At 55.1% G+C, this 27,461-nt stretch overlaps 3 protein-coding genes across 3 annotated transcripts; 1 reads left to right on the top strand and 2 right to left on the bottom strand.

Moving 5' to 3' along the window:
* Nucleotides 1-4,281: 4,281 nt before the first annotated feature.
* On the bottom strand, nucleotides 4,282-6,150 carry ENH_00072400 (hypothetical protein, conserved; the record flags this gene model as incomplete). The annotated part of the gene is made up of 5 exons (XM_013577559.1): nucleotides 4,282-4,433; nucleotides 5,028-5,132; nucleotides 5,279-5,474; nucleotides 5,573-5,682; nucleotides 5,898-6,150. 5 exons carry the CDS (start codon nucleotides 6,148-6,150, stop codon nucleotides 4,282-4,284), a joined length of 816 nt encoding a protein of 271 aa, XP_013433013.1.
* A 2,426-nt stretch (nucleotides 6,151-8,576) lies between these two features.
* Nucleotides 8,577-13,173, bottom strand: ENH_00072390 (hypothetical protein, conserved; the record flags this gene model as incomplete). The annotated part of the gene is made up of 13 exons (XM_013577558.1): nucleotides 8,577-8,955; nucleotides 9,071-9,255; nucleotides 9,486-9,602; nucleotides 9,755-9,826; nucleotides 9,947-10,015; nucleotides 10,298-10,357; nucleotides 10,518-10,581; nucleotides 10,835-10,979; nucleotides 11,224-11,313; nucleotides 11,453-11,795; nucleotides 11,924-12,159; nucleotides 12,506-12,642; nucleotides 13,082-13,173. The coding sequence occupies 13 exons, from the start codon at nucleotides 13,171-13,173 to the stop codon at nucleotides 8,577-8,579; spliced, it is 1,989 nt and encodes a 662-aa protein (XP_013433012.1).
* A 1,677-nt stretch (nucleotides 13,174-14,850) lies between these two features.
* On the top strand, nucleotides 14,851-26,757 carry ENH_00072380 (protein kinase (incomplete catalytic triad), putative; the record flags this gene model as incomplete). The annotated part of the gene is made up of 13 exons (XM_013577557.1): nucleotides 14,851-17,616; nucleotides 17,887-18,006; nucleotides 18,277-18,452; nucleotides 18,688-19,033; nucleotides 19,146-21,605; nucleotides 22,115-22,260; nucleotides 22,394-22,658; nucleotides 22,761-24,187; nucleotides 24,427-24,534; nucleotides 24,670-24,940; nucleotides 25,478-25,657; nucleotides 25,922-26,017; nucleotides 26,377-26,757. 13 exons carry the CDS (start codon nucleotides 14,851-14,853, stop codon nucleotides 26,755-26,757), a joined length of 8,742 nt encoding a protein of 2,913 aa, XP_013433011.1.
* Between the last annotated feature and the right edge of the window lie 704 nt (nucleotides 26,758-27,461).

Raw genomic sequence — 27,461 nt, 5'->3', positions numbered from 1 at the left:
CCAGCAGACAAGTACAAAGTGCGCATTTCCAATATTAGTAACCTTTGCGAGAGGACTAGCAGGGACTCGGCACGGTGACTCAGCAAGGATCCAGAGTATGCCAGGGGTCCCAGTTTGCTTGTGCAAAGTCAAGCGTGCCTCTTGCTGATTTTAAGTGTTCAATTTGCTCAGTCGGTAACCCCAAGGGGGCCCACAGAGACACAGTGTGACAAAGGGAGGCAAAAGGCTTGCCTGTTCTGTAGGCTGATAAGGGTGAGCCACCAGGGTCAAATGCTTCTTAAACTCACCAAAACTCTCCTTAGTGCGGATTTCAGTGATGGTGAAGCCCGCAGTAACTAATAGCGAGGGAAGCCAGAGGCGCTGCAGGCAGGAGAAGGGAGACATGTTGTTTGCTGTTGTTGGCCACGCGCTCTCGCTGCTGTTGCTGCTGCCACTTTGTCACTGACAGACAGTTGCACATGGGGATCCTTTATTTTTTTGAAATGAAGCAATTGCAATTAATGGGAACAAAAATAAACACGGTGAACAGGTACGGACAGATGCAGGGACGAGGCTCGATCCGACGACAGACGACCTCATGCGAGCTGGTGGGTCAGCAATTCCCGCTTCGAAGACACACACCACTGAATCAATAAGATATTAGTGTGTCGTTAGTGCTTCATGTAATGGTTTAATCCAGTTTGCATGCCACAGAGTTTGTGGCTGCCTACCTAGCATGGCAGCCCCTGGGCGACCGGACCAGTTCTGCTGCGCCAGTGGCCCTCAGTAGCAGCAGCTCGGCCAGCAACAGCAGCGTATCATCCCTTAAGCTGGGTAAAAACCAAAATAAAATACCTGGGCACATGTATGTGTAGAAAATTTTGACAAAACACCGTTGACGAATGGGCCACATCACACTTACGTGCTGATAGGGTCTCAGGGCTTCATCACGGGATCTGCATTTAACCACCGGTTAAGCAATGATAATTTCAAAGAGATTACCACGTTTTCCATGTAATGTGTACCGAAACCATAACCAATGGAGCGGTCTATGCCGAATCAGCGGGAATTGAAGACCTGATCAGTTGAATTCTAGTTGGGTGTAGTGGGACAACTTTTAGACAGCATAGCATCGGTGGATGCCTCCACAGCTGTGGAACCTTGCTATATGAATTAATCTGACTGTTCAGGACCTCTTAATATTTGGCAGTCGGTAATGCATTTTCTATTGGGCACCCGAGAGCAGCCCTTCGACTCGTGCATATTTGCAATTTGTTCATAGCAACATTATGCACTTAGCCTTAAGCCCCAATGCTTTTTCCGTACTTCACTTGACGTAATAATGCTCACGCAACTGTAAGTGTTGTGCCTCAAGTGGTGCTTCGAGTTCCCCGAAGTCGTACATGGACTGAAGCTGCGCTTGGCCTAAGGGACTAAGGGTCACCTCTCACAAATGCCTTGCCCTACAAAGGTCTAACACTTTCGTGGGCTTATTCTCTTTGTCGGCTGTTGCCTCTCCCTCGCATCTACGGTCCTGGGTACTGGGGTCGGAAACTGCAGTATTCACCACACCGAAACCTGTCTGCATTCTCTAACCCGTTGATATGGAATGCACTGCAAAAGAAGAGGGGTCTACGTAAAACAGCCACTGCATCTCCTGATGACAGCCTCCATGCCTCTTAATAGCAACGCTTCGGAGCAACAGTGACATGCTCCTAGCGCAGTCTGGGCCCAGCAAATGAAGACCAGCACACCGGCTAAGCATGCTAAATAATAACTTTGAATAAACAGCAAAAGAGGCTAATTAGATCTTACGGATTACTGTGAAAGGATGTGAATTGTTGCAGAATGCCGTGCGACCTCCAGCAGCAGTGCATATCCTGACCCCGAGCTTTGCGCCAAGATTGGTAGTGGTTTTGGGGCCGACAGCGCTAGAGCGGTTTTGACTTGGGCCAAGGAGCCCAAGTCCAAAGCAAGCAAAAGCAAAACAACCTACTTGCAGACACCAGAGTTCATAGAGTTAGCAAGCTCAGCTAGTGGGAAGGTGTCAGCGGCGAAGTGCGAGAGATGCCTTGAAAGCCTGCTGCCTGCGCTCCGGAGAAGAGATTGCACCCTTCGCAATCTGCATCCTGCTAGTCAACGACGTTCGCGAAACGTCGTTGACTAGCAGGATGCTGAATTTATGCTGGCGCATGAGCTTGCTTGGGACAGTCAAATACGTCAGGTTCGCAAGCAGAGGACGGTCTAATGCTCTTCCGGTAAGCGGAAAATCAAGTATGGCTGGCAGACAGCATTTCAAGTTTTTCCATTCGAGGAGTGTTTAGAAGCAGTGCCAGGATTTGCTGCCGTGTTTCCCTGACAAAAATGGACAAATAGCATATTTTTGAATATTGGCTCCCGACGTGGACAAAGCAGGCCCCTGGCATATGGAGTGCACTGCCTAGCCGATCTACTGCAAGGCGCATATGATACATGAAAAGCTATGTGGCCGAGAAACGCTCGGATGTACGACCCGGGACCGTATTTGCTGTTGCCGTATCTTAGGTATCACTGATGCCCTTAACTTGATCCTGGCAGTGTGTAAACTCCTTGAGGACCCCACAGGAATTCAGCGTTTTTTGCCTTTTTGGTCATAACTCGATACGGTTTCGTGTTTTAAGTTGTCCTCTTCCCTCTTAGCAAAACTGCATTTACATCTTTGGCCTCTCACACGCGATGGCTCTCTGTAGATCGTCGGCACTACTCCCTATCATTCAGTCACTTGCCGTACGCTATGTGTACGCATGCCCATCCCAATGCGGCGTTGCTTGAGCTCAGGAATAAGCTCGAAAGCGGATAGCTTGAAACTTTACTAGGCATGCGCTGTGTCGATTCGCCTCAGTGCGCACATTTGGAATGTTGTCGGCCGACGATCATGCTGTAGGCTTTGTTGGGACGTCAAACCCCGAGAAATCCAAGCGTCCCAGTCTCCGTTCTAGATAAGCTGGAGCTAAACAGAAAATGAGGTAGAAGCACTCCCCCAGACCATACATTTGTCTGGAAACCCTCCTGTGCGAACTTCCTTCTTCATCCGTTGGTTTGTGCCTTCGGCAGTGCGTAGCTCTGAAGTTCAGTTCGTAGGAGTGGTCACGAGGTCTTCCCGAAGTTCGAGGAAACTCTCAATCTAATAGTTTTAGCCAGGGTTGTTCGCGCCTCCTCTGGAATTCTCCAGGCCTCTTGACCAAGCCAGAATACACTGAAGTCAGGGCCACCCGAGAGAAACCCCCACGCAGATGCCAGCGGGAGTAGAGTATATTTTCAGTGGCTTTCGTGGGAAGAACATGCCCTTACCAGCCTCTAGAAGCCCCGCTGATTTCGGTCGTGTCCAATCCAGCTCAAGCACTAAACTCTGCTTACGAGAGGTCAACGCAGACACGCAGTGAGAAACGGGTCGATACCAAATCCCACAAAACAGCACCACAACCATCAGCGGAAGCTCAAGTAACAGCAAAATCCCTAACAGCCATTGCAGCAGAACACAGTGCACTCGCTATGCGACTACGTGTGTGACAGGAACAAAAAGTGTAAAACGGCCTCTCGAACTGGCAAAGAAGACAAAAGTAACAGACTCCTGTGCAGTTCAAAAGGGACCCAGGAGAGGGCCCTTCAGGCCCCCTGCTGCTTGTTCCCCTACGTTTGTGGTGTTCTGGACAAAAGAAGAACCCTCTGGTGCCCCATGCTGAGTCCCAGGACCGTCGGTGGCCACCTGCAGAGACTCTGCCCATCTCTCAAGCCATATCTTCTCTCTCTGCAGAGATTTTACACGGGTCACGCCGCTGCAGCGCAGCTGCAGCTGCTAGTGCAGCAGCAACAGCGGCTCTGGGCCCCACCCCCAGTCGTGAGCTGTGTAGCGGGGCCTGTTTCCTCACCAAAGAGCTCGCGCGAAGGCAGGCTGCACTCTCTCCTAAGGACGAGAAGCTTGCCTGTGCCCTCAACATCCGCTGCAGCTTCTGCAACAGTAGCAACAACAGAAGCTGCAGCGGGGGACAGTCCCCGTTACGGGAACTACAGCAAAACCAACTGCAGGTGGTGCGGGGGGCTGCCCAAGGTGTCAGCCGCTGCGTGTGAGCCCTGTGAGGGGTCTCTATGAGTGAAGGCACCCTAGGAACTCTCAGGAGGCAGTTTTCTGTCTCTGTCCCCCCAAGGGGTCTCATCACGAAAATCAATGAAGCACCACCTGCAGCCAATTCACTAGCAAGTGCAGCTGCTGCACCTGCTGCTGCTGGTAACAGTTCTAAACGCCTGTTTGGCTTCGTGGAAAGTCTACTGGGCTGTGTCCGTGTCCCCATCTGTTTCCGTCGCATCCCCCTCTTCCTCCTCCTCGGGATCGCTCACTGCTTCCGATCCCACCCGGCGCTGCCAGTTCCACGCCTCGCTGCCCTGCGACGCCCTCTGTGCCTTCAGGGCCTGGAACTCTGCAGAAAGGCCAGCCCCACGCCTTACAGCCCGGAGGTTTAGCCGCAAGGTTAGCCTCATTGTGAAATGGCTTTTGCAAAAAGGCCACGCAGGCGAGGAGAGAAAAAGATAAACCAGAAAAGGAAGACAGGGCCAAGTGACGAGGACCCCACTATGCAAAGCAAAGGCAGCAACTGAAGATAGGCCGATGCAGCAAACAGGTCATGACAACTGGAATATGCATAAGGCTCGAAACCAAATTTAGATATGAACAGCCGCGCAAAGAGGCAGCAAAGCAACAGCAACAAGTGCAGGCCACAAAAATAGCTCGCAGGGAACAAGAGATGTATTAAAGCGAAGACTGGTGGGAAAATGGGAGAATTTGGTTCGGCTGCAAGGCACAAGCAAATGAGCCTTCAACGAGTATAGATAGAACAGGAATAAAAGGAACACAGAAAGGATATGAGCCTCCAAAGAATATGAATAGAGTAAGAATAAAAGGAAACACGAAGGGCCCTGGAGGAATAGCGCCGAGACAAGAAAAACGGAACCAACAAAAATGCCATCCTGTGCAAACAAAATGCAACGCCACAGAAATGAACTATCCCTCCCACCTGGTGAGGCCATGAGCTCCTGCACAGCAGCATAAGTTGCGTCTTTCTTGTTGTACTCCTCGAGGGTCATTTGGTTTTGGCAGTAGCGGATGGGGGGAGGGTTTACTGCGGCGTTTACAGAGGCGCATGCGCAAGCCCCAAGGATGCATGCAGCCTTTGTCTCAGATATTTTCGGAGTTTTGACCCTGCAGTGCCATCTATGCATGCGTCTGCTTGTGCAGCTCTTTCCAAGGGGCCCACAGGTGCCTCACCTTCAATTTCTCTGTCTCTTTTGTAGGTCAGCATGCCTCGGACAAGGGCACTGCCCAGCAGCAGCGTCAGCAGGCTGAGAGCCCCAATAGCAGCAGCATCGAGATACCCCCAAGCAGCAAGAGCCAACAGGTGCGGCGAAACAAAGGCTAGCTCAGTCCCCTCCAACTGCTCAGCAGCAGCACGCAGGGACTCACCCTGGGCCAAGCAACGCGCAACAGGCAGCACAGAAGCAGCAGCAATGAGGCTTCAACCAGCAGCAGCAGAGCGCCGGCAGCAGCAGCTCAGCAGCTCACCAGGTTAAGCCTCGATGGAGAGTCCGGCGAAGAAGCCAATGCAGACAAGGCGCGGCTAACCTCTACGTGCAGCCAGTGTGACGGCGGAAGGCAGTACAGCACACCGCCAACTGCAGCAGCAGCAGCAGGGGAAAGCAGCGTAGCATATCACCAGAAAGCCGCCGGTTGCAGAAGTCCGCCTGGCGGCGAACTTGAACAGCTACAGCGGCAAATAGCTAAAGCCGCTAGCCAGCTAGCCAGACAGTTGGCTAGCCATGAAGTCGCTTGCTTCGCTAGCTAGTGTCTGAGCGGCCTAGCTAAGCCCCCGCTAAGGAGCGCCGCTCACCTGCTGCCACGAGAGCCAGGGTGGCATGAAAAAAGAAATTGATGCAGAAGCTGCAGCGAGACCTAACTGAGGCTTCTGAGCCTTTGCAGCTGCGTTTTCCTCCTGCTGCTGTTGCTGCTGCTGATGCTGTTGAGGGGCAGACCACTGGACCCGTGGGCGTCGCCTCCGGAGAGCACGCCGAGGTACTGCGTGCCTCTGCTCCTGACAGCGGGTCGGCTGCAGACGACGGCATTTGGGTTTCAAAGTGCTTCATGGTGAGGCTGCTGCTGCTGCAGGGCTGCTGGGTGTGGCTGGGGCCGCTGCTCTAGCTGCTGGCGCTGCTGCCGGCAGAGGAGTCAGGGCGAGCCTCAAGAAGACAGAGCGACTCCTGAGGAGAGAAAATGCAGAATGGGAAGCGGCAACGGCCGCCAGCAGCAGATGCAGCAGCAGCAGCAACAGCAACAGGAGCAGCAACAGTCTCCGTCAGTCGGCAAAAGGAGACGCCGCCGCTGTAGCGTCTCTGTGGTGAGCACGGCGGGAAAAACAGCAGCCAAAGTGATAAACTGTGCTAAGACACCTGCTGCCGCCGCCGCAGCAGCAGTAGTTGCAGCGCCGGGTGTTGCTGCTGCTGAGTCTGTGGCCGCCTACGGCAGGACACAGAGCCAGAGAACGGGCTGCTGAGGCCCTCCTGTACTGTTCGTCTTTGACAGCGTAAAATGCCTTGAATTCAAAACGATTTACTCTCGGAGAAACATAAAAAGTCAAGGAAAAAAACAGGAGACCTTCAAGTCTAACCCAACACCGACCCGACCAACACTCAGCCCCACTCCGCACCACAACTCCCCCCGAAGCAGCTGCTGCGGCAGCATCTTGAACTGCTGTTGCTGCTGTTACAGTTGCTGTAGGAGTAGCACCAGGCGTAGGAAAGAAATAAGAGCTGGGGCTGCGGCCACCAACCACCAGGCGGCTGGCTTTTCGCTGCAGTTCAGAGGGCCCCGGCCAGAAAGCATTTCATCTTGAGGCGTTGCTGCCCTTTTGTCTTGACTTACAAAACCACGTAGCGCGTCTCAGTCTCTCTTTTGCACGGCGCTGCATTCAGTGTTCGTCAGCCAGGGCGCAGACAGAAGCAGACACGGAGGCGCAAGAGCCAAAATACTCACAGCAATCACTCAAAGCCGCAGCAGTACAAGCAGCCAGAAGCAGCAAACAGCAGTCATATGGCACTTTCCTAAATCAGTGCGCACCTGGTACTCCGTCAGCACAGGGGAACATTTAGATGGGCTTGCATTCAGCCGTAGCAAGCTGCTGTAGCTAGCTGTTGTTTGGCTGCCTCCGCTGGAGGCTTTAGCTAGCTGAGTAGGCCGCTCGCTTAGAGAGCTTCAGTGGCTGGAGGCGGTGAGAGCGCGCCATAAAGGTCCCATAACAAAGGTTTCAGAGGATGCTTAAATGGATGCACACGTGCACGCATACCTGCGCGTGAAGGCACTCCACGCCATATGTAACTACTTGCATTAGGGAGCCGAAAGCCCCGCAATACAACTAATGCTGCGTATTGATTCGTTTGCCCCTGAGCGCTTCAATCCATGGCTCTGGGACAGAAAGAGGGGTATCCGTACATAAGCGGCTAATGCAAAAAGAAAGACAATAAAGAAGATTTCTATGTGTTGCAGGGACAGTCCCATACAGGCAAACAGAGGTAATCAAACAGAACGGAAAGTGCTGGCGATGAGGTGCTCTCAGGCAAGCAAGCAAACAAGCACTTGAACATTAGATAAGCGGAGGAAGAAAAATGTTAGCAGCGGGAAAAACTTACCTCAGATGGCAAAGCAAGGACAGGACTCTCAGACTCTCAACTCTGGTCACAAAAGCACCCTAGCAACGAAAGCCTAAAGGCACCCTGAGGTCTTTTGTACGTCAAATAAATGCTTAGGATGTCAAGCCGTAGAAGGGCAACCATATACCCTGGTAGCAAACCTTAACAGCGTCTCACTATCTGCCACTCATAGCAAACAGCATTCTTGCAAACCATACTTGCACGTAACAACCGTGTAAATGATGGAAAAGGAAAGTGTAAAGGTAAACGCCGGACAGACAGACAGGCAAAGGGCGTAAGAGACAAAGAATGTGGAAGATGAAAAATCTGTCCGCCAGCCGGACAGGAACTACTACATTTCGTGAATAGAAGTACAGTTCAGACGCAGATAACTCTGGCAACCAAAACTCAGTAACAAAGGTGAATCGCGCCGGTGGGGTTGCTCAGTAGCTAGCAGAAGAGGAGATGCTGCAATCGGGAATCTCCTGCTGCTAGTGCTGCTGTGATTTGAGCACCTTCCACGTATCAAACTAAAAAGAACTCGTAAGTGTGTCTAGAGATGTTAGCTTGTGCTTGTCTGCGCATAGTCGCCATGTCCAGCTATGAAGGCCTATTAGTAAGCAAGCACGTAGGTGCTCAATTTTGCGTATCTAGGTTTATTCTATATACTCGCTATATCGTCAAAATTTGAAAATCTCATCTCGGTTTCAGTTTGCGCCTGTTACATGCGGCCTAAAACTGGAATGGGGCAAACGGGAAACGGGAAATATCCAAGCCCCACGGACTCTATCACTTCCTTAAGTCCGTTACTACAGCAGTAGCAGCTGCTGAAGCAGCGGCGATTGGTGTGGATGGCCCAGCTGCAGCATCTCCTGAAGCTGCTGCCGCTACAGCCACTGTTTCATATCTCGCATAGCCCCAACGCGGCGGTGCAGCAGGTCCCAGCCCTCCTCTTGTAGGATCCGCTGCCGGTGGCTGTGCCGCCGCCGCGCAACAGATTCCTCAGGCTCAGCGGGTGCAGCAGCATCATTAGGAGGTACTCCTGCCTCCTTGGGCGTCTTCTCAGGAGCAGCGGCAGCTGCTGCTGCTGCCTTAGCCTTTGCTCTAGCCCGAGCTGCTGCTCGACCAAGCAGCAACTCGCCTGGCCTGTTGGTCAGCCGCTGTAGGGAGTTCTCGAGGTCCTTGGGACTGACACTTACTGTGTCTTCATCGGCTTCTGCTGCGGCTGCTTCTCCTTGCTGGAGATCTTCAGGCGCGCGGCCACGCCTGCAGAGTCACACCTATACGTCGCAATTGGCTGTTTGTGCTGCTGAGGTGCCTGAGCGAAAAACCCAATAAGGCAAAGCAGCTCTGCAGCAGCAAAATAGCTGCAAAGCTTTACCTGTCCGTCGAAGCAGCTCGCTGCAGTAGCACAGCATATCGCCTTTCTGGGGGCCCCGCCTGCATAAGACAATTGACTGCCTCCTTCAGGTCGGGAGGAGAGAAGACACTAGTTAGACGCAGAACTCGACGGCTCGTCGCATTCAGCAGCGTCTCAGACTCCAAAGAGGCAGCCTTTGCATTCCGCTGCAGCAGAAGCAACAGCAGCGGCAGGAGTCCCTACGTCGATTGTTGCGAAAAACACCAGGAGTTAGTAGTAGATACACCAGCAGCAGCTGTCATGGCAACAGCAGCACCCGCAGCAGGGGTGCCAATTGTTGCAGCAGGAGTGCCAACTGCGGTAGCGAAACAATCGCAAGAGTAGCACCCGGGTGCTACACAATGGGAACAGGAGATAGCTAAATTAATAGACGAACCAAAAACCGAGAAAGACGCGACAGATCCTGTGGCTCCATCACATCTAGGTGCCTGTGCAGTAGACGAGCCAGCACATCAAACGTATCCGCCGAAAGCTGCTGCCGCCGTAGCAGTATCTGCAGCAAAACGAAACAGACGAAAAAACTGAGAAACGGGACTCCGGCAGCGGAAGAGCTGCGCTCAAGCAGCGAGGCATGAATGCTCGTGAAGCAGCGAAAGTAACAGCAGTGAAGCCAGAAACACCGGCAGCAGCAGCACGAAGGCTTACCTCAGCCAGCAAGGGAACATCACTCAGGCCTCCAGGTGTGTCTTGCAGGCTCATGATTCTCTCTGTCAGGCCCTAAGGAAACAATACACTGCCAAGCAAGAGCACATAGACGCATTCGGCAACAGCAGCAGCAGACAACGGAAGGTAGCTGAAGCTCCGTACACAGTAGCAGCAAATGCGGCAAAGACCCACTTTGAAAACCGCGTCCTTGATGGTACGACGGACACAGGCAGTAGAAGCAAAGGCAGCAGCTGATACAACCTGGGCAAGCACAGCCCGCAGCAGAAATCAGCTAAGGGAAACTGACCAGAGGAACCGCCTGGTTTCAACTAGTGCTATTTGAGGCTCTTTTACTTATTGGCACCAACAGGCACGGAGAATTACACAAAAACGGGCCAGTCACCGCACAAAAGCGAAATGCTAGGTGGATAAAACAAAGACGCAAACATGAGACAGTGCACCGATTAGAAAATGAAAAGAACATAGATAAAAGAGACGGAACATAGTTCCAAGGGCGGGCATATGCCGACGGTGTAGCCTCACCTCCTCCAGCTCTAACACAGGACACATGTCCCTCAGCACCAACAGGAAGTCCTTGTGCTTCTGCAAGAGACACAAACCAAAAGCCGAGCTTGTTACATAAGCACTTTGTACTCTCTATTATCTGTCTACTGATGTATCTTGCTTCTACAGCAAAGAAAACAGAGCGACAGATACAAGAGGAATAACGGCGAAAGGCAGAAACTGTAGAAGGGAAGCTCACCTCCCTTATGTGCGGCAAACAAGGGGGAAGCTGCTCAGCAGTGCACCGGCCCACCAACGCCAAGCTGTAGCAGCAGCAGCAGCAGCAGGAGCAGCAACAGTATCAGAAGATGAAAACGGCGCGACTTCGCTAAGACGCCAAGTCCAGGAAAGATGGAATAACAAAGGGTAACACAGAAGAAAAGTGAACAGGACTGACGTGACAAGCAAGTAATCAAGACGAACAGAGCCGACGCCAAGGGCAAAGAATAGTAGCGATGGCGGTGTACACTCAAATTGAAAAGACATGAGGAACAGGCACGAAACGAAATAGCCTACCTTGCGGGGCAGCAATCATGTAAATGTGTGTGCATGTGATCCAGGACAGCCAGCAGCAAGGCTTTCTCGTTGGCTTTCAGCTGCCTGAGGCTTTCTAAGGCTCGACCAAGCAAGGCTGGAGACGCCAAGGAGAAACCACGGTCAGCTGCGCACATAATGCAGCAGCAGCAGCAGCAGGCAGCTGCAGCAACAGGCTACTGCAGCAGCAGCCGGCGAAGCGACAGGCGAAGCAGGGGGCCACAGACACCCCCAGAAGCACACAAGAGGACGGTCACACAGAGCGCGATAGGACAAAAGCGGAGTCACAAAAAAGACATAAAGACGAAATGCAGCACTGAGAGAAATAATGTGAAGCAGCGAATGAATTCAGCGGCAGAAAAAGCACCTACGCGAAGCCTGTTCTAACGCTTCCTGCAGCTGTCTGCTGAGGAGCTGTAGAAATGACCAATCTCTATACTTGAGGTCTGTGAACGACTCAACTGCAGCAACCATGGGAAAGCAGCAAAAAGACACGCATGTTATCACGGTTGGCGCTGTTTGTAATGTTGCTACTAATGCTTCAAATGCTGCAGCTGCGGCTGGCCTGGCTTGTGCGGCGGTGGGTCTTATATGGCTCACGGAATGCGACAAGCTGCTCTATAGAGGGAACTATTCCAGTGATTTGGTTCTGCTGCCGCCGTTTGCGTCCTGGGGCTGCTGCTGGTTCCGTTGCTGCCACTGCTGCACCCGATGCCTCTTGCATCCATGTATCTTCTGTACCCCACTGCAAAGAGTCTCCAGTTGCATTGCTTTTGCTGCTGTCATTGCTGCTGCCGCCTTCAGCAGCCGTCCTTGCACCTCTAGAAGCAGCTGCGGCAGCTGCTTCAGCAGCAGCTGCTGCAGCAACATGCACTCGTCTTTGAACCTCTGCAGAAATGGCGCCGATGAGGCCGTAGTGGTGCAGCTGAGCCCCTGCATACCCCTGCAGCAGAAATGAAATGAATACGAACTGCAGCAAATGCCCACGCCGCCGCAGCAGCAGCAAAAATAGCAGCCGCAGAGGCAAATGCAACAGCGGCGACGGCAGCAGCAGTTTAGCCAGCCGATCACCTGGAGAAGCTTCAGTAGATCCCCTGCGGATATTTCAGAAAGGTAAGGCATCACTGCAGCAGCAATAGCATTGAGAAGCGACTTATGCTGCAGCCGGGCAGTACCTAGAGCTGCTGCTGCGGTCACCAGCTGCTGCGGGTACAGCAGCGGCAATTGTGGCTTCAGGTGTCTCGACAGCCTGTCCACTGCAGCTGTGGCCCGCAGCTGGGCCAGCAGCCAGCACACCCGTGGCAGGTCTGCAGCAGCAGCAGCAGCAGCAAGAACCGTCAGCCGAAGTTGGGACAATGTAGACACTCAAAGTCTACCTTTAAGGCCCGCAATAGCAGCAGCAGCTGCAGCTGCAGCTGCAGGCAAGCTGCTCTTCCTGCTGCCGCTGGTGCTTCTGCGCTGATGCTACTGCTTCTGCACCAGCTCCTTAGTGCTAACCGCAACAGCGAGCAGACCAGTGAGAAACAGCAGGTAGCAGCACCAGCAGCAGCAGCAACACAGCAGCAGCAACACAGCAGCAGCAAGAGGCGTCAGACGCAGCATTATCAGTGCGACCGACAGCAGCAGCAGCAGCAACGAGAGCAAGTGGCTGACTTTGGAATCTCTTTGCTGCCTTGATAATGTCTCTGCAAAGAATGCGGAAACGAAAACCTGAAGGGTCGCAGCCGCCCAAGGCCACCAAGCGCTCGAGCGACAACAGCAGCAAGAAGCAGCTGCGAGGGTGCACGTGTCTAGACACCGCAAATAGCAGCAGAGGCAAAACGCAAAGACACAGAACCTCTCAAGGTGCATGCTGCAGCAGATCAAGGGGCAGAGCAGCAGCAGCAGCAGCAGGCGAGTAGCAGCAGCAGCAGCAGCAGCAGGCGCATAGCAGCAGCAGCAGGGAACCCAGAAGCAGCAACGCCGCAGCGGCGTAGACAGACCTATATGTTTCGATAACGTGAAGCAGCTGCTGCGGATCCGTGGCAGCAGCAACTCTTTTTCTCCACCGAAGGCACCTGAGGCCTGAGGCTTTGGCAGCAGAAAAAGTTGGTTTGTAATTAAACCTCAGCCTCTGAGTCGATTCCAAAGATCGAGGACGAATATAGAATTCTCTGTAGCGAGAGAAGCGGCCGCAGCCAACGTGTTTGTGGAAGCGGTAGTAGAAGCTGCGCTGTACAGACACCCCACTCCCCCGCAAAACCAGGATGGACTGGAAGCAGCAGCTGCTGCTGCCCTTGCTGCTGCGGATGCTGCAGCGAGTTACGCACAAGCTGCGTCATGTGCAAAAGGGAAACAGTTTCAACGCCAAAAACCAGTAATTCTGAACTCTAAGTTCACTAAGTCCGTCTTAGTCGTGGCGGCTTACAGTTTGCTGAAGTCGGTACAGCTCAGCGCCATACTGGGGCCATGGGGGGTGGGCTTCTGCAGTATTAGGCCGGGCAGCCACAGCGGCTGGGAAGCTGTGAAATGTGCTGCTGCAGCTGCTGCGCCAGCTGCTGGAGCAGCAGCTGCTGCTGCTGGCGCTGCAGGCGGCGCTGGCGTTGCATTTGCTAGCTGATGTGAGGGGAGTACACCGGGTGGGCCGCAGTATATGCACGAGGGCACCCAGCCCTCTGCAGGGCGAGAGCACTGCTCGCTGCATTTGTATTTGCTGCTGCTGGCGCTGCTGCGAAAGCTGCGGGCAGGGAATACTGAAGCACCAGCTCCTGCTGCAGTCTTATGAAAGCGCCAGACGCTTCTGCGCTGCTGCAACAGGGTGGAACGGCTTCGCTAGCCACATTCCCTACATTTGAGCTGAGCGCTGCGATGCTACCGAACACGCCGCGCTGCAGCAGCAGGTGCTGCCACAGTTCTACCTGGGTAGTAAAGCATGTCTCGCCGCTATTCGCTACTCTTCTTTAGGACTGTATTCCAAATAAAACTGGTCTTACATCGCGTGCCGCATGCAGCCCCACCACATGAGCAGCAGGACCTTCCTCAGGCAAAGCAGGAAGGCAGCTGAGGCAAAAACAGTGCCGCTGCTATGGAATTAGCTAGGGCAAGAACTCCATATAGCAGCTCTCATCAAATAAAGAACATTTTAATGGGAGGTACGCTTCTAGGAATTTCGTAAACTTCATTATACGGGTTGCAGCAGCAGACGCCGCTGAAACTGCAGTTTCGGCGGCGGCATGCCGCCGTGCTGACGCTGCAGAAGCAGCAGCGGCAACACGGGCAATTCCAACGAGTGCGTTCAGCGGTGACATTTTGTCTTTCGTCCCATCATTTTCACTTCTGCACTGCAGCTGTAGCAACAATACACGTTCTGCGCTGCCGCTGCAGCAGCCCGCGTCTGGTGCTGCTGCTGTTGCTGCTGCCGCAGCTGCATGCGGAGAGTTTCTTCTGACAATCTTCAGCTGCATCAGCAGCAGAAATTGCTGCTACTGATGTCTTTTAAGACGCAACAACGTCTGCTGATGTACGGACACTCCACACCCGCAGCAGCAGTGTCCATGAACCGCTTCGTTGCGTAGAGGGGGTTAGAAGGAGAAGCTACAGTATTAACGCCTGCAGCAGCACTAGCATTTGTAGCAGCAAGGCGAAGGGTGTGTGGGGTGTACAGACACCTGCATGCACTGCTTCCGCTGCTGTAGGCCGCCGCTCAACGTGGCGCCTCATCCCTCACGGTCCCAGCACCTGCCGCAGCAGGAACAGCAGCAGCAGCAACCAATTCAGCAGCAGCAACAGTGGCTTTGGCGTGACTGTTGCTGCTGCTGCGCTGCAAGGATGCGATGCAGTACCGCCGCTCCGTCGTAACAGCGGGCTGCAGCAGCAGCAGCAGCAGCAGCCGTTGTAGCCCAGGGTGTTTCGCTGCTGCATCCACGGCGCCCGACACAAAAATTTCTGCATGTTGCGGCAGCAGCGTGAGCAACACCAGCTGTTGCTGCTGCAGCGGCGGAGAGAGGGGCCGTCGAGCGATGATCTCTTCTCGCGCCTTCTGCAGGTGCGGCCAACCTGATACTCGAACTTGTCAAGAGACTGCAGCAGCAGCGGAAGCAGCAGCAGCAGAAGCAGCAGCAGCGGAAGCAGCAGCAGCGGCAGCCTCACTGAAAAGAACAGCCTCAATAGCTTCAGCAGGTGTAGGCGGTCGGAGTGTGGCGTGGAGACGCAGAAACGCAGCTCGCGGCAGCAGCAGCGAGAGCAGCTGCATCAGCCGCCGCAGCAGCAGCAGCAGCAGCGCCTCTCTGCCTGGGTGTCAGCGGCTGCACTTCTGGAGTCATTTGCCGCTGCTGCTTCTTATTCTGGTGTGCCATTTGATGGCGCCCTTGGCCACAGGAGCAGCAGCAGCAGCAGCGACAGACGTAGCAGCGGCTGCCGCTGAAGCGGTTTTGAACACATTCGCAGAAGCTCCCAAAGAGGGGCTGCAGCAGCACTGCAGCAGCAGCAGCAGCAGCGAAATTGAAGGATGTGATGGCACCCATGGGGCTGGCCGGGTTTCTTTCGCAGCCGAGAGTCAGACAGAAGGTGCGTCAGCAGCAGCAGCAGCAGCAGCAGCAGCAGCAGAAACAATGAGGAGTCCTCCTGCGTCACCCACAGTGGATGCCGCCATTCAGAGGCAGCAACTCTGGCAGCAGCAGCAGCGGTTGGAATATCAGCAGCAGCAGCTGCAGCAGGAACGTCTCCGGCTGCAGCAGCAGGAGCGAGACCAGGACGAGCAACGACAACAGATAGTGGAGCAGCTGCAGCAGCTGCAGCAGCAACAGCAACAGCAGCAGCGGTTGAACGCCCGACTTCGGAAGCAGCTGCTCTTGCTGCAGGAGCAGCAGATACACAACCAGCACCTTCAGCAGCAGCAGGTATCCGAAAGGCGACGTCATGCTGCTGTTGTTGCAGACTCACCGTCAGGAGCAGCAGCACGACACAGAGCAGCAAAGGCTTACAAAAGCCAAGGCCTTAACAGGGGCCGCCGCAGCAAGAAGGAGCAGCAGCTACAGCAGCAACAGCAGCAGCAGCAGCTGAAACACTACTTCCTACAGCAGCTGCTGCTGCAGCAGCCACAGCAGCAAGATGAGGCGGCAATGCAGCATCTCGTGGACGCCGCGTCCTTCTCTGCCGATGTGACAACGGACTTACAGCAGCAGCAGCAGCTCTTGCTGCTGCTGCAGCAACAAGAGGGAAGCTCACCGTTCTGCTGCGGCGTCAGATCTTGGGACGCACAGCAGAGCGACAGCAGCACGGGAGCAGCTGGTGTCCCCAGGTGTGTCTCTAGAGAGCCTTGTGCAGCGCCAGCAGCAGCAGCAGCTGCTGCTGCTGCTGCTTGCTGCGTAGAAGCAGCTGGGGCCCCACAGCAGGTCCCCCAGAGAGAGCGGTGTTTCTCTCTGCCTTTTGGTTCCAAGTGCAAGTCACGGCGCTCCCGGGGTTGCGGTGTACGTACACCGCACAGCAACAGCAGCAACAACAGCCGCAGGAGAGCGCCGGGGGTCAGCAAGAAAAAAGCCAAGAGGCAGGGAGACAGCAGCAGCAGCCGCAGCGCGAGCAGCAGCAGCCGCAAGGCGAGCAGCAACAGACCTAGCCACTCTTCTCAAAGCAGTAGACACCGTAGCAGTAGCGGTAACAACCAACGAAGCAACAGTAGCAGCAGCAACAGGAGCAGCAGACGGCCTTCCCTCTCTACAGAATGGCGTCGAGACCAGTCGCCAGTTTTTGTAGAGGGTCGCCACCACAGGGGGCGTTTTGCTGCTGCTGCTGCTGCTTCTGCAGCAGCTGCTGCTGCACTCGGCGCGCTGCCGGGCTCCAGTGCAGCAGAGACGCCCCGTGCTGCAGAGGGGAGGGCGGCAGCAGAAGCAGAAGCAGCAGCAGCAAGAAGCTTTACCTTCGGCGCTCTGTCACCGCAGGCGAAAACGACCGAAATGGGCAACAGCAGCGGAGAGGAGTCCAGCGAAGACTTGCTGCCATATGGGCCGCAGCAGCAGCAGCAGCAGAAGTGGGCGCACTACGTCCAAGAGGAGGAGATAGTGCCTTCCCCTACTTTGTCTTTAGCCTCGTTGCCATCCGACACAGACACTCTCGGCAGCAGCAGCGCGAGCAGCAGGGAGCGTGTAGACTATGGCAGCAACAGCAGCAGAAGCAGCAGCACCGCAAGGGGTGAAGCAGCAGGAATGCCACTTTCGGGAGCCGAGAGCCTCATTGTGCTATCCACCACAGGAGACATATTCAGGGTGTCTACAGGAGGAGCATTTCAGTGGCAGAGGCACTTGGGGACTCCCCTAGCAGCAGCATACGTTGCAAACAACAACAGCAGCGGCAGCAGCAGCAGCACGACCACCCGGAGCAGCAGCACAAAAGGAAGCACCGTCAGCCCCGGCAATACTAGCATGGAATCCACGGCCTTCTCTTCGCCCCCTATTGTACTACCCTCAAAGGCCCCCGAGGCAGCTGCAAGGCCCCAAGGCCCACTGCAGCACCCGCCAGACCACAGCACAATGCCTTTTGCTGCTGAAGGTACAGCGACTGCAACTAAAGCAGCTGCTGCAGCTCCTGCTGCAGAGGGCTGCAGTGACTGTGTCGTGCTCGGGGCTGCAGAACCGGGACCAGTGGACAGCAACTTGATCCCCACAGGGAGCGCAGCAGCAACAGCAGCAGCAACGGAAACCCCACAGGTTGAGTCGCCCGGCCGCATGCGGCGGCTCCTGCCCGGCTACGACGGCAGACTCTACTTGGTAGAGCCTGATGGCACCATGGTGGTGAGTTTGTTGGGCGGGTAGTTTCGCTAGACAGCTCCTAGCTAGCTAGCTAGCTAGGTGCCCTGGTAGCTGTGCGGGTGTAGCTAGCTAGCTAACTAGCTAGCTAGGCTCCGTGGTAGCAATGCAGGGGCTGTGTTCCCTGTGGCACCGAATTGGTGGCAGCAGAGTTGCGAGAGAATGCCCAGGCCAGGAGAGAAGGCGTTCGAAGTTAGGAATTGAGGGCGAATTTTTAGGGTTTAGGGTTTTGTTTTTTCGGCCTGTGTGCTGCAGGCTCTTCAAGTGACAGTGCCTCAAGTGGTGAATCGACTGCCTTTCCAGGCGCCTCTTTTTCCGGGGGTTTACTTCGTGGGTCGGAAGGAGGCCAGAATCAGAGCCCTAGATCTTGCAACTGTGAGTTATTTGCTGCTCTTCGGCTAGCTCTCTTTGCCAAGGCAAATGCCTTTGCCTAGCTAGCTGTCCCGTATAGCTCCCGCAGCGCCTCATAACTTCTGCTAGCCAGGAGCAGCTAGCCAGGTCCTGAAGGGGATTTCTGCCGGCAAGCTTGGCTGGCCGCTTCCTGCGTAGCCAACTGGTGCCAATTAGGGCTGCTACACGGCAAGTGGGCTTTTATTCTTGCTGCTGCTGTTGCTTCTGCTGCTGCTGCTGCTGCGTTCTGTGTAGGGCCTGGATATAAAAGGGGAGCGCCTTGAGGCCTTGGGAAATGAATCGGGACAGACTGTGGATGCACCAGATGTGCTGCCTGGAGCAGGAGGGGAGACAGGCGGGCGGCAGCAGCTACTGCTGGCTCAAAGCGTCTGGCAGCTTTGGGCCGTCAGTGCTCAGACGCACGAAAGGCTGTAAGCAGGAAGAGCGACAGCAGTAGCAGCAGCAGCAGCAGCTGGAAGAGTAGCGGCCTTATCTAGCAATTTATTCTCCACCTTAACAGCAGCTGCAGCAGAGCAAGCAACCGAGTGGGGCCGTACTTGACCCGCTGCTGCCGCGGCCCACAACGCTGCAGCAGCGCCAAGAGCTGCTGCTGCGGTAGCAACCGGTTTACGTGGAGCCTGCTGTTGTTTGTGTTGTTTGCTGCAGCTGGGGACTGTCGTGGGTGGATGTAACGGGGTTTGGGGGGACCCCACAACTCGGCACCAGCAGCAAAGAAACACGGCTAGCTGAGACCTTGCGGGCATCTTTGAGGGCTGAGGGTGACTTGCTGTACATGTTGCAGCGCCACCCTTCGAGCGCTGCTGCAGACGATCCAGATGCAGCAGCAGCACCTTTGTTCCTCAAATTCCCAGCCCCCATTGCGGCGGTCTTTGCTGTCACCTCGCCGCTGCAGCGGCAGCAGCAGCACACTGACATCCTGTGGCAGCGCCAAGAGCTCGACGCTCCAACTGCCTACACACTGCAGTTCATTGCCCGGCAGCGGAGACCCACAGTACGTGTTGCTGCTGCTGCGGTAGATACACTTTTCCCACTGGCAGGCAGTGCCCCTTACTGCAGCATGTGGGTTAGCAGCAGAGATATTTTTGCTTTTGTTGCCTTTGCAGGGCCTCCCTCTCCCACCAGATCCGTGGAGACAAGTAGCGACCTCGGCAACGGACAGCAGTGATGGGGCAGTTCCATTCTACATCTCGTCGCTGCTTCCGGCTCCGTTGCTGCTGCCACCGCTGCAGCTGCCGGAGCAGCGGCAGGTCGAGCAACAGCAGCAACTAGTGTCCCTACAGTACAAATACCTGCAAGACTTAGCGGGATCCTCTGCGCTGCAGCGGCCACTGCAGTGGAACCCAACCGAGTATCCATTAGATACAGCTGCAGCAGCAACAGCAGCAGCTGTTGCAGGAGCGTCACCGCTGCTGGGCAGAGCACCCCTGCCTCTAGAGGCCCCACCTGGCTGGCGTCCTTCTATTGAGGATACCCCCCATCAGTTCAGCAGCAGCACCACCAGCCGTGTGCAGCCCGTGAATGGAGCCTCCTCAGACGTCGAAGGAGGCACGACACCTTGGTGGCCTCATGCGCAGCAGCAGCAGCAGCAGAGGCAGCAGCGCCAGCAACAGCAACAGCAGCAGCAACAACGGCTTCCGTTTGATCAGCCGCCGAGGCCCTTCAATCCCATTATGTCTCCTGTCCTGAGCATTCTCAGGCGGTGGGTGCAGCGCGTCTTCCACGCCGACATGGGGAAACAACAGCAGCAGCCGCAGCAGCAGCAGCACGGGATCTTGTCTCCATTGCAGTTACATCAACAGACCTTGTGGCGTAAGCACCGCAACCGCATACAAAACCAGCAGCAACAAGAAGAGGATCGGCAGCACGAAGAGCAGCAGCAAGAGCAGCAGCAGCAGGACGAAGACAGTGGACTCACAGGCGCAGCAGGAACAAGCAACATTTTTGTCTGGATTGGGTCCGTGTTTGCTGCTCTTTTCATTGCTCTCATATCGCGGGCCAGGTTGGGGAGACAGACAATGCTGCACTCCTTCACACGGCGATGGCGACACCTACAGCGTTGGCTGAGACGGACTCTGCCGCAGCAGCTGCCGCAGCAGCAGCTATGGCACCAGCAACAGCAGCGTAGCAGCAACGGTAGCAGCAGCAGCAGCAGCACGAACACCAGAGTCGTGCAGTTGCCGGAGCTGGATGCGCACGGGCCTGGCCACCTGGCTGCTGCTGGGACAGAAACTTCTGGAGCAGCTGCAGCAGCAGATTCCGGCGACGCCATTTGGAGCTGCCAAAGTAGCAGCAGCAGGAGGAGCAGCAGCAGCAGCAGCAACGCCACGTCTCGAGCTTCCGACAAAGAAAGAGACAAGGGGGCAGGGAGAGACCGCGAGAGGACCCAAAATGACTCCCTCACTGAGAAGTCCAATCTCCTCCGTGCAGCAGCACACGTGCGGAGGCGGCGCACCACAACCACAAGCAGCAGCAGCAGCAGCGCTGGCGAAGACGGGCGGGTGCAGCAGGAAAAGAAGCGCTCAAAGCACTTCCTGGACACCTCGATGGCGTCCCCAGCCTCCCCTGTTAATGCTGCACCGTGGCATAATGCTAGCGCGTTGCAGCAGCAACAGCAGCTGCTGCAGGAGAGACTGCAGCTGCAGCAGATGCAGCAGCTGGCCAGTCCCTTGAGGAGAAGGGGCACTGTTGACGTCGGCGACAGCCCTCGATTCGGAGATTTCGGAGAAGCAGCAGACTTGTCTTTGGTGTCTCCTGCGCATCCTTTCGCAGCGGTTTCCTCTCCAGTGCCTCCTTTCCGAGCTGCAGCAGCAGAAACAGCAGCAGCAGCAGCAGCAGCAGCCGCAGGAGACGCCTCGTTGCCGACCTCAGCTCGCTTCGGACGTGGGGCCATGGCAGAGGAGACGGGGGGCCCCTGGTGGTATAGGCCTTTGCCGCTCAGGGGCACTTCAGCAGGAGATGCCCCAGGTTTTAGGCGAGTGGGAAGGTCTTGTGCTTCACTGGAAGAAATATTGTTAAGTGCAGCTAGACAGAGACGCGCGTGGGTGTTGGACGTAGGGGTATCGCCTCTAGCGCCCTTCCCGCTGCAGCAGCAGCAGCAGCAGCAGAGAGGCAGCAGCGCGCATGTGGAGTCTGTGGGCGTTTCAACTTCAGATGCCCCGCCCTCAGTTGCGTCGCCTGCTGCTGCCGGTTCAGCTGCTACTATTAATTCAGCGGGGGTCACTGGGGAGCCCTCGACGCTGTCTCCGTCTACACCAGCACTTGCTCCTGCGCCCCCGCCGCCGCCGTCCCCGCAGCAGCAGCAGCTGCAGCAGCAGCAGCAGGACCATGAGGAGCCCTCTGTGGAGGAGGTAGAGATAGTGATAGGGCCCCGTCTGGACACTGTAAGCCTTGAAGACGAGACAGAGGAATCCGACGGCTCCAGAGGTGTCTCTTTGTCTCCGCCCGTCTCTCCGGGCATCCCCGCCCGCTCGGCCCTTTTGAAGTTTTTGGAAAACGGGAAGTTTGCGAGAACTTTTAAAATTGAAAAACTTGTCGGCAGAGGGGGATTTGGAACAGTTTACGAGGTGGGCTGCTTGGCGGGTGTTTAGATTTCTGTGAATTGGAGCATCAAACTGGTTGTTGCCTTTTTGTTTGCCTTTTGGGTCTACACAGTCAGGGTCTTTTCTTTTATTTCACTTCCTTTGTTCTGTATCTGTGTTCTCGTGAGCCTGCTCGTCGTGTCTGTGAATGAGCTGTCGATACACCTTAGCCCTGAGACTCACACTCTTCCGTAGATGTGCCATTCGCTTTCTAAACACGAGTCCCGTTCTTTTCCAGTGATGCGCCAAGAGTCACAGAATGCCATATTATGCAGCTCATGCAAAATGCTTCTGCGAAAGTGCCTCTTGATTTGTTCAAATTGGGCTTTTAGCTGCCTGCAGTCTCTGCGCGCTGTCTTTGTGAGCAGCTTGCAGATGTGTATCATCAGATGTGTTTTTATGCTTGTGCATGCATCTCTGCGTGCAAATACACTTAAATATGTTTGAACAAGTTTATTTACACTGATGGGTTTAGTTGCTTTGGTAACCCTCAGGTGCGCCACCTTCTGGAGCCTGGCCACCCAATATACGCAGTCAAGCTCATTAGACTGCAGCTGGCGAGCAGCGAAGACATATCACTGAGGCGGGACTTCCGAGAGGTAGCAGCAAACAGAGACCTCTACTCCAAGCATGTTGTGAGGTAAGATGGTTTACGATCTGGCATTGGCTGTGGGGCCCGCCATTGCTGCTTCTGCTGCAGTTGCTGCTTATAGGGATAACGCCTGTGTGCTGCTGGTCTTAGCCTCGTTTTGCTGCTGCTGCTGCTGCTGCAGGTATTACACGTGGTGGTGCGAGGAGCCTCACTACTTGCCCATAGCGGAGGGGGAGAAAGGCAACGAAAGCAGTCCGCAACAGCACAAGCGGCAGCAGCGCGGCAGAAAGAAGAAAGTGGCATCAGCAACAAAGAAGGACACCCACAGAAGAAGAAGGCTGGCTCCTGGAGGGCGGCAGCCTGCAGAGGAGGCCCTTCGGGCTGCGCCTCCCTCCTGGAGAAACAGGAGAGGCACAGATGAGGGCGACGCAGTCTTGACTTCAGCCGTGAGTGCATGCGCTGCTGCTGCTGCTGCCGCTGCTTTTGCAACTAGTTCTTGCTGTTATCTGCATTTCGATGTTGCGTTCTGTTTTCATTTGCTTCTGCAGAGAAAGATCCTGAGAGGGGCAGCGCTGGGCTCTCGCCGTTCGGGTTGTGTCTCTGAGGACGACTATGCGATTTCGCGAGGGCGGAAGACAGCAGCAGCCGCTGCAGCTGCTGCAACTGTTGCAGCAGCTGCTGCTTCTGGCATCGCTCTCCAGAAGGACGCTGCAGGGGACGAAAGCGACACGGAAGACAACGCTCAGTGCACGCATGTTGCTCGGGAGGGCGGGAGGATGAACAGCTGCATGCGGCTGAAGCAGCAGCGGCTGCTTGAGGTGAACCCGAAGCTTCGCCGCATCGCCTCGAGTCCTGCGGTATCTTGCAGAGGCAGAGACCTCGGTGGAGGCCTTTTGGAGTCGCCGGCGCAGCAGCAGCAGCAGCCAGGCCGCCCCTTCGCGCACTTAGAAGGGACTCGCAGGGACTTGTTTTGGGCTATGCGGCTGCCTCCGCTGCCTGGTGTTCTCCGAGGCTTCGCGCGGCCTCGGCAGGCTTCTCTGAGCGACGCTGAGGGTTTGCTGCCGCAGCAGCAGTCGCCCCTGGGCGTTGGCTGGCGGCTGCAGCACCGCAGCCTGACTGCGGAGACAGAGCCGAGCTGCTTCGGGAGCTCTTCTGCGTCCGCCTCTCTGGCTTGGAGAGGAAAGGGCGGGTCGTGGGGGCTGTCGGCGCTGCCTGCTGCTGCTGTGGCCGCTGGCCTGAGCTCTCCTGACAGGCTTTCTTTGCACAGGAGGAGACAGAGCGAAAGTGAATGCAGCACCCGGTCAGTGCAGCGAATTGAGGCGGCTCTGTGGCGCGGCGACGCAGCTGACGGCGCCTGGAGACTCAGGAGAAGGCGCCGCGCTGCTGCTGCTGCTGCCGCCGCCGCTGCTGCCGCCGCCGCAGCTGCTGCTGCTGCTGCCGGCAGTAGGCACCACGCCAGCGGCAAAAGCCCAGAAAATGGACTGAAGGGACAGTTGCGCCGGGGATCGGACGCTAGTAAAGACAGCGCAGGCCTGCTCTCCGTGGTGCAGCAGCAACAGCAGGAGCAGCCGAAGCGGAAGGGAACCCAGAAGCAAACAGACGTATGGAGCGATGATGAGCTGTGGTCAGCATACCTAAGTGATGACGAGAGGGACCTTATTGTTTTTCAAGACGAAGTGTCCGATATAGAAGTGGAAGCAGCTGAAGAAGCAGAGACACCACAGGAGCTGCAACAAGGGAAGCAGCAGCACTTGCTGTTGCAAGAGAAACAGCAGCAACAGCAGCAGCAGCAGCTCATGCACCAGCTTGTTGCTGCACGCGATGAAGAACGCAACGTGCAAAAGGAAAAGAGAGGCGGCAAAGGCAAGCAGCAGCAGCAGCAGCAGCATCAGCAGTTGGGGCCCCTATACCCGGTTGTTCTTTTAATTCAAATGGAGATGTGCACGGGTCTTACTCTAAGGGCGTGGCTGGACAGGTCAGTGTCTCCCGTAGTCACTGTGGCTGCTGATTCTCGTGGTGCTGCTGTTGCTGCTGCTGTAACCCGTTGCCCCTGCTGCAGATTAATTAGTTCTTGTTTGCCTTGCATCAGGCGCTCTTGCTGCTGTTGCGTAGCCTTTTGCTTGTCTTTGGGCGCTTCTGCTGCTGCTGCTGCAGTCCTCGCTGCCACTGCAGCAGGTTGGTGGGCGTGTTGTTCTGTGCTTTTGTGTGTTGCAGGTCGGAGAGACTTTCTTTTGATGATGACAGCGCTTTGGGCCGTTGGCCTCTGTTGGAGTTAGATTTATTTAAGCAGTTGATTAAAGGCATTCGAGACATACACGAAAGGTGAGGCCCTACATTTTGACTAGAGCTGCTTATCCTCTAGATAGCTCGTCTCTGTTATTATCCTTTACAGGGCGTGCGCTGCTTGCATGCATTTTCTGTGTGCATGCTGCTGTTGCTGCTGTCGCATACATGCAGAGGCATAGTGCACCGGGACCTGAAGCCGGAGAACATCTTTGTGGACCCTCAGTCGCACGTTTTGAAGATAGTTGATTTTGGGCTTGCAAAGTTTATTCAGAGAAAGACAGCTACGCAGATCGCAGAGGGTGCTGACCCTGCTGCTACTGCTGCCGTCGTTGCTGCTGCTGGGGACTCAACAGTCTCACTTGATCAGCAGCAACGCTCGATGCTGCACGCCGCGGCGTCTTCGCAAGAGAAGGGCCTCACAAAGCCTATTTTCTTTGACATGGTGGGGTTGTAGTGCTGTCAGTAGATTGTTTTGCACTCGTTCATTCTTTATGCTCAACACAGTGCATTGAAGTGTTCAGAAGAAGTGCATGCAAGTGAAGATACGTAATAGAAACCTGTACGCTATACAAGCTATCGTGTATGTTGTTCTTCATTGGTCGCGTATACAGTTTCTCTACCGTGTAACTAGGCATGCATATTTACTGTATATTCATTTTGTGTACCTTGCTGCACTTGACAAGATACACTCGCGCACGCATACTTAGTTTTCATGCGCGTTCATATGCTAGAGCTTACCAGAGTACAAAAGCAGCTGGATACCCCTTGGCATGATGCGCATGCGTAGTGCAATAGTTCATGTAATACAAGATTAGACATTGTATAGACTACTAGGGTTGTGCGTGGCTGTAGCGGCACATATTGGCACATACACGTAGATGCACAAGCCCACAAGCAGCGCTCACGTATGCATACATGTGTGCACCTCTACTTTTTGAACTTATATGTGAGTTTAATGGATGTTCACTTTTGCGTTCAGTCGTACAAAGGGGAAGTGATTGGCACCCCTGCGTACGCGGCCCCTGAGGGTGGCGGTCTATGCGACGAGAAGGCCGACATATACTCCAGCGCCTTGATTTTGCTCGAACTTTTGTGTCCCCGCTTTACAACAGTGATGGAAAGAGTAAAGACGCTCGAAGCTTTTAAACGATACTACCATGTAAGTCTGCAACACACTCACATCAACGCATTCTTGCACACGGGAAATTCTGCATGACGGCTTTCAGGAGGTGTTTTCCATTTATTTGTGTTGGCATCAGGGCAGCAATCCTTGGGTTTTTTCTATGGCTTATTTTTGCAGTTTGCGGGTTCTGGCTTCATTTCCCTCTTGTTTCCGGGAGGCTTATGTCTCTTTCAGCGTGGGACCTGCCCCTATTTATAGGGGTTCGTTTTGCTGCCGCGTTTTGTTGCTGCTGCTGTACAGGTGCCGCAGCACGTGGCTACTTACCAGGGGTGCTGGAGGGACTTAATGCTTGAAATGGCTCGACCAGACCCACAAGATAGGCCTTCAGCCAACGAGGTGAGCTCACAAGGAACTGACAAAGCGGGTAGAGAGGAACGGGAAAACCTAGACAGAAAAGCTGAGATGTAGGCATGAATGAGTAGAGGAAGACACATACAGAGGCAGGCACAAACAGACAGGGGCGCAGGACTTTCAGAAGAACAGCTTCAAGCCAGAAAGGAACAGAAACAGGCAAAAATAAGCAAAGAAACGCACGTGCAGACAGGATTAAGGTAAACACAAACGAGGTAACAGGGATTTCTATGGTACACAGTGAGGTTATAGAGGCAAAACAAGGAAAGGGGGAGGAGTGGGTGGAGACGTTTAGCTTGGCGTTTCAGATTGAAGGGTTTAGGGTTTGTACTTGTCCGTATCAGGTGCTGAGGCGGGTTAAGAACCTCTTGGCCAGCGCAGCAGACGGGGGCGGCGAGCACACATCGTCTTCAGCCTTCATAGGAGACAGAGGCACCACCAGCAGCACCACCACAACCCCAGCCCTTAGGCCCCCCAGCAGCACTTCTCTGTCGCTGTCCCAGGCTCAAGCCCCTCACAGTCTGGACCCTGTGGGTGCAGCAACTGTGCCGACTGCGCTTGTGGCAGCAGCTGCAGCATCAACACCGACAGTAGCCCTGGAAGAGGCAGCAGCTCAGCCTGCCAATGAAACGCGGCAGCAGACCCAGGAGACGCTTCCTACGAAAGACAGCGGGAGTGGGGTTGCCTTGCTGCTGCCTTCGGCAGCAGCAGGTGGAAAGCAGTAGTTGCTTCAACAAGAGCAGAAGCAATCGCAGCCGCTCCTGCTGCAGCAGCAAACAGGTTGGTCGGCGAGGCAGGGGCGTCATATAGGGACTCTGCCGTTTGAAGTTCTAGTTGCTGCGGCTGCAGCAGCAGCAATTCTAGCAGCGCCTGTTGCTGCTGCAACAGCAGCAGCAACAGCACATTTTCGCCACGAGTGCAGCGGGAGTAGCTGCTGCCTGTGTGCGTTATCAGCAGCATTCCAAGTTGCAGCTGCTGCAGCAGCTGCAGCGGTAGCAGCAGCTGGCGCAGCAGGAACGCCTCTCGCTGCATTTGTCTGCATACTGCAGAATGCGCGTGGGGCTACTGCTGCTGCTGCTGCAGTGTTTGTTTGTGTCGATGTAGCAGCTATTTGTGTCCCTTTAGTTTCAGGGGGAAAGATTTCCTCTTTTCTTTCAACTGTTGTTTCATTGCCAGTTTAGGCACACTGCGATACTCGCTTGCGTTGAGGACCGCTAATTTCATCAGCAGCAGTAGCAGCAGCAGCAGCAGCAAGCAGCACTCGAATACACGTGCGGCTTTCCCGTAAGAGCATGGACAAATAACACGGGTAGCATATACTCTGGTAGGCGGCACTACTGCTATCTGTGCAGCACCTTTCTGAAACCGGATCTGCAACAGCAGCAGCCGCTCGTGCAGGCTCACCACTAGTTTTGTGGAGTGGAATTCA

The sequence above is a fragment of the Eimeria necatrix genome, genomic scaffold (assembly GCF_000499385.1).
Source record: "Eimeria necatrix Houghton genomic scaffold, Enh_scaff70, whole genome shotgun sequence".
Classification (NCBI taxonomy): domain Eukaryota; phylum Apicomplexa; class Conoidasida; order Eucoccidiorida; family Eimeriidae; genus Eimeria; species Eimeria necatrix.
Note: the sequence above shows the minus strand (reverse complement) of the source record. Positions and strands in the feature narration are given on the sequence as shown.